General features: G+C 40.4%; 1 protein-coding gene across 1 annotated transcript in view; it reads right to left on the bottom strand.

Moving 5' to 3' along the window:
• Positions 1-1,964, bottom strand: part of LOC103521614 (E3 ubiquitin-protein ligase RNF103) — a gene marked incomplete at its 5' end in the record, with an annotated part of 5,236 nt that extends 3,272 nt beyond the window's left edge. The window contains 3 exon segments of the mRNA XM_008486722.2: positions 18-198; positions 1,403-1,514; positions 1,685-1,964. Coding sequence (XP_008484944.1) covers positions 18-198; positions 1,403-1,514; positions 1,685-1,964 — 573 coding nt within the window.
• Between the last annotated feature and the right edge of the window lie 4,079 nt (positions 1,965-6,043).

Raw genomic sequence — 6,043 nt, 5'->3', positions numbered from 1 at the left:
TTTCAAATATACTTTACCAGTAAACTTGATGCTGAGTGCAGCAAAGAAGAGAGGCGTGTGTATCAAATGAGAGAAGAGAACTACTTTAACATTATCATCAGACTTGGTTGTTGACATCCACTCATCTTCCAGTTGAGATAGGGAACTGATTTTGTTCACTCGTATAGATAATTGCTCCTTAACCCATTTGATTATCATCTGAAAAATGAAGGAAGAGAAAGTATAAAAACATCTTGCCTTAGGCCCGTCCCGCGATATTACCGCACAGGAGTAGCGTGATATTACCGCGGAGTAGCGCGATATTACCGCGGAGTAGCGTGATATTACCGCGCGGAGTAGCGCGATATTACCGCGGAGTAGCGTGATATTACCGCGCGGAGTAGCGCGATATTACCGCGGAGTAGCGTGATATTACCGCGCGGAGTAGCGCGATATTACCGCGGAGTAGCGTGATATTACCGCGCGGAGTAGCGCGATATTACCGCGGAGTAGCGTGATATTACCGCGCGGAGTAGCGCGATATTACCGCGGAGTAGCGTGATATTACCGCGCGGAGTAGCGCGATATTACCGCGGAGTAGCGTGATATTACCGCGCGGAGTAGCGCGATATTACCGCGGAGTAGCGTGATATTACCGCGCGGAGTAGCGCGATATTACCGCGGAGTAGCGTGATATTACCGCGGAGTAGCGCGATATTATCGCACAGGAGTAGCGTTCCAGTTTCCCTCGCAAGGAGTCCTCTCTTCCAAGGAAAGCATTATGCAACCTCAACAGACTCCGCACAGATCATGGATGCTGCAACTCATGTCTGTTCAAATGGGGGCTAACTGACGACGAAAAATGCGAGTGTGAGTGTGAGAACAGACTACTGACCATATCCTGTATCTCTGTCCATCTCTGTCGTTTAAGGGAAATATTGAGGATATCAAAACACTTAGTTCAGAAGCTGTTGCCTGGCTACAGAGTTTACCTCTATAAGTAGATAGAAGTGTTATTATTTTTGTTTTTATTAAACGTTCCTTGTATATCTTTTGAAAAAATAAAACATCCATAGGATAAACAAAAAACTGTGGAGTAGCGCAATATCAGCACAGAGGGATTCTTCAGTCCTACCTATACAGCATACCTATTGTTGTTGAATTATTTCAGGGTAGATATTTGATATTTGACTTACATGTATTTTAGGCGTGTTGGATGTTCGAATAATGACATGGTCTTTGGGCCGATTACCTCTGGGTAGTGCCAGTAATAGAATTGGTTCCAGCCAATTCTAATAAAACATCCATAGGATAAACAAAAAACTGTGGAGTAGCGCAATATCAGCACAGAGGGATTCTTCAGTCCTACCTATACAGCATACGTTGAATTATTTTCAGGGTAGATATTTGATATTTGACTTACATGTATTTTAGGTGTGTTGGATGTTCGAATAATGACATGGTCTTTGGGTCGATTACCTCTGGGTAGTGCCAGTAATAGAATTGGTTCCAGCCAATTCCTTCTGATACATAACCTGTTGGAAAAAATACATTTGGTTTAAATTTAACATGCACAAAACATTGTTGAAGTGCCTAATAGAAAAAAATAGGACTGTAATTTTAGTATGACCCATTTCTTTGATGCTTGTTACAACTTGCTTTTTCTAATGATCTTAAATTCTTACTTTTTTTTAATAATACTCACTCCCTGTCCAAGGCACAATCAAACACTCCTGTTTGTATAGCAAATGGAGCCAGGTGGTGTTTGAGATATCGCCAAGAATAATCATCTAGCAATGGTTCATGCCGCTTCTTGCTAGCAGGCATCACTTGAACGAGCCACACACTATCCTTTGTATCCTCTACTTTCTCATTGAAATGAGATCCTCCCGTGAATAGAGAGGAAGGAGGTGGGTGAGAATTGAGTCTTTCTGTATTGTTGGAAAATATGCTCAGCTCATCCACTTCACTCTTGACAACATGGGCTGCAAGTAAGGAAAAAAACTGTTATTGCATTGAAAGAAAAAACCAATCAGGATTACATCAAGAAGTTCATAAAAGACATCCATGTGTCCACACTGTTTGTGCAGTACTCAACAAATAGAGGTAAGAAGGACAAGCATATTGTTAGATTTGTCTATTCCTACTGATTGATTATGTTTGTAATATTGCTTACATTTACATCAGTATGAGTCACATATCTACCACATACTAAGAGCATCTTTAAAGGTTAACATCTCTGAGATCAATGATCTCAACATGTTTTAAACCTAAGGCCAAACTGGTTTACATTTTAAATCTGACTACTTAAACTGTTTCCATTTTCTAAATTGATTTTTCATAACATTACAAACATATTGTAGGTATCATGTAAATGCGATTTCTTTGTGTTATTATGTCACAACTTCAGTGCTCACTACAGCATTGTAGGATTTTTCCAATATCTCAATAATCCTAAAATCCAATGTTTACCTACCATGTTGGCACCGGTTGCTATGCCATTTATATGTCATAGCTACTCATTTTCCTCACGAGGCTGAGTGGGCCCTGCAACAGCCAGTCATGGAATCAATCATTTGCATGATACAAATTTCTTCACCACTATGCCATGGGAGCTGACTTACATATTGTATTATACTTTCAGATGAGGAATCAGAGCAAGGTGGAGGTGATGAGGAGAAGGATAGTCCACAGTTCATTATATTCAATGAAGTGCATTTCACCAACACTAAGATGGCAAGGTAAGAAATAAATCTCAAGGTAAAATTAGATGCTGTGTTTTTACTCCTGTGAATTTCAATGAAAATTATAGTTATACAGAATAAGAAAAACTAGTGGAAGAATGTAGGACTGATTGTATAAGAGAGTGTTGAGACCAGTGTTAGTGTAGAGTGCAGAGACTTGGGCAAGAACAAAGCCACAAGAGAAAACTGAAAGTTGCAGAGATGAAAATGTTGTAATGGACATGTGGGCTAACAAGAAAGGACAGAGAGAGAAATGATAAAATCTGAGAAACTATGAAAGCAGTACATTGAGATGGTTTGAACATGCAGAAAAGAGAGATGAGAGTTACATAGATAGAAAAAAAGTAGAAAATATAGTCATTCAAAGGAAGAGAAAGAGAGGGAGACCAAAACTGAGTTGTAGAGACTCTAAATTAGAGATACTTAAGGTCAAGGGAGACCTGAGAGAGAAGGGATGGGAAAGGGAGGTGTTGGATAGGAGGGTATGGCAGAGATTTGGGGGCACGGTTGGTCCAGTGGTAACGCACTTGCTTGCCATGCAGAAGGTCCCGGGTTCAAATCCCACCATCGACAAAAATTTGTACTCGTTTTTCGATTGCAAATATTTCAACAGGTTACTTTCTGATGTTCTCGTGTTGACCCAGCACCTAAATGGGAAGTATTGTGTCTCTTCTCGCCCATCTGATGAGAGGCATACCACGGGATGGGCATGCTAGGACACGAACCACATGCGTCCAATGTAGCAGTTGTTTCATTGCTACGAAATAAAAACGGCGGTGGAACACTCATCTTAAAAAAAAAAAAAAAATACATCAGGCAACATGCTTTTGCCACTGCTCTATAATCGCTAGGATGTTGTTTTGTGTTTTGAACATTGCATACTTAAAAATAATTGTCAGGCGTTCATACAATTTGTTCGACCATGTATACGTGACTCTAACTCCGCCTTATTTATGCCTGGATTTTACGGGTTGGTTTATCTGCTCTCCTCTGTGGCTGAGTGATTAAGAACTGTGACTCTGAACACGGAAGTTCTGGGTTCGAATCCCGGTCGTGACAGGAATTTTCCGACCAAACATTTCCGTTCCCAGACAGGAACAATTTTATTTTTTAGTACGTGCCTTGAAGGACCTCTTTATCGCGTAAGTGGTTCTGAGGTACATAGGTACTTTGTTATTATATATTTTAGTTATCGATCGATCCCTATCTATCATTGGTATTATGAAACTAAAATTGGCAATTTTTACTTTCCTTATCCTATAGGAAGGAAAGTAATGTAATCGGGTCAAATTTTCGATGGTCAGATTTTAGTGCCAAAACACGTTTTGAGGTCCCTAGAGCCTAAATCCAAAGTTTCAGCCATTGGTCCGTGTGTGTGTCTCTGTGTCTGTCTGTCTGTAAACAAAATATCTCAAGAACGGTAAGAGCTAGAGACTTGAAATTTGATATGTAGCTGTCAAATGTGACAAGGATGCGACACGAAACTTTTGATTAAGACCGGTGCAACGGTTGGCGGCATTTTACCACTTTTTGGCGGTTTTTTTTCCCCCGGTGTAATTTAACAAGTATCTCGGGGAACGGTTAATAAAGTTAAAGATTGAAATTTGGTATGTAGTTTTCACAAATGTGACAAGGATGCAACACAAACGTTTTGGTTAAAATAGGTGGCTGCGGTTTGGCGGGTATGTCTTGACCGCTTTTTGGCGGGTTTTCGACCGCTTTTTTGCGGTTTTCAGCTATATCGCTAACGGTTAGAGATTATTAGTAAAATAGCAACACCCAAATAAGCACATTCCAATAGGATAAGGAAATTCGTGGTGATGTTCACACCAGATGTTTTGTTTCGTTTTCAGGCGCCTGTGAATCAAAAGAGCTCTGCCAACTACTATCGATCAAGTTTTAATCCTATGTGAACGGAGCTTTTGTCCATTATGGCATTCAATGCATCCTGGTTTACACTGCCCGAAGAATTGCTAACCAGTCATTGAGTGTTAAACGGATGAAGAAGTTGAGATTGCTGAGTGTGAGGACGGACAGGTAATGGTACAGTTGGATAATGGGAGGAGTTGCAAATGGAATGGATGAATGACATCGACATCCCAAAATAAATGTGTATATAATTGAATAATCCGTCATAACGAAGTGGCTCTCTTGATTGCTGTCCTAGTTGCAGATAAGTAGTTTTTTTTTGTACGGTTGAAGTACGGTAAAAAAATATTAAGTAGAGTATTGATTTTAAAACTACCGTAAAACCATTTGCGTCAAATTGCGAAATTGCTGTATTTACGTTTTAAGAAACTTAAATTATGTTTTAATGTTGACTGTTTAGGTCGATCACTGGCGGACTCAGGATGCAGCGCAGACGGTACAGCACTATCGCGATCCGGGCGCCCAGCTAGGCGGCGGGGCGCCGGCCTAAATAGGACCTACCCTATTACAAGCAACAGCCCTGCCGACCGCGAACAGCCGATACGCCGACGCATAAGGAGAGAGAAGCTAAGCCCCCCCGCTGCTCTATCTGGTCATCGTAACGTCACGCGAGCAGTCCTTGGAGAATTTTTTTTTTTTTTTTTTTTTTTTTGATTTTCGTGTATGAATTTCTAATGAAGAAGAACTGTTCTGGCAATGTATTTTGCATATAAGACATTACATCCCATCCAGGATTAAAGAGTTCTAAAGCCCTGCTATTCTGAACGCAACAATGTCAGAGTGAAATAGTTTGAAGGAGTTTCTTCCGAGGCAAAATGTATAATAGGTAATAAATTCCAGAATGTTTCATTTCTTTTTGAGGCAAATGTGAGTTATGGACTTTAGTAGCATAATGAAATAAGTTATCTAGTCAACGCGAATGCGAACCCACACAAAGTTTCAGTATGCTCTCGTCCTTTTTACTCCTGGTTGTCTTAAAAGAAAAGAAGAATGGCTGAAGATCTAGGGCTTCTATTTAGCTAAATTTTTTACGGCCATTTAGCACTTGAAACTGCAGTGCCGTATGCGGAGGGCATCCGCTACTGCAGTGTACTTTACAGGGCTCGGTTCGAGGGAGCGTCCGTTGCGTAATTACACAAACACGCGTATGTAAGACGCGTCAAGAAAGACGAGGAGACGATTGCGCGAACGTATCACCGCGATGAAATCCCGCCTGTTTTTATGCGTTGACGCAATTTCCAGACTGCAGTGTTTAGAAACTTGAGGAAAGTAATATTTTTAACTTAAAAGCTGGAAAATGTCAATAAAAAAGCCTCAAAACTGGAGTCTTAAACCTAAAAAGGGTTGGAAAAATGTATCTTTAGTTGGTAAGATAAATAATTAAAAATTAG

Source organism: Diaphorina citri, unplaced genomic scaffold, assembly GCF_000475195.1.
Source record: "Diaphorina citri unplaced genomic scaffold, Diaci psyllid genome assembly version 1.1 scaffold5587, whole genome shotgun sequence".
NCBI lineage: Eukaryota > Metazoa > Arthropoda > Insecta > Hemiptera > Psyllidae > Diaphorina > Diaphorina citri.
This window is presented reverse-complemented; position numbering and strand designations above follow the sequence as displayed.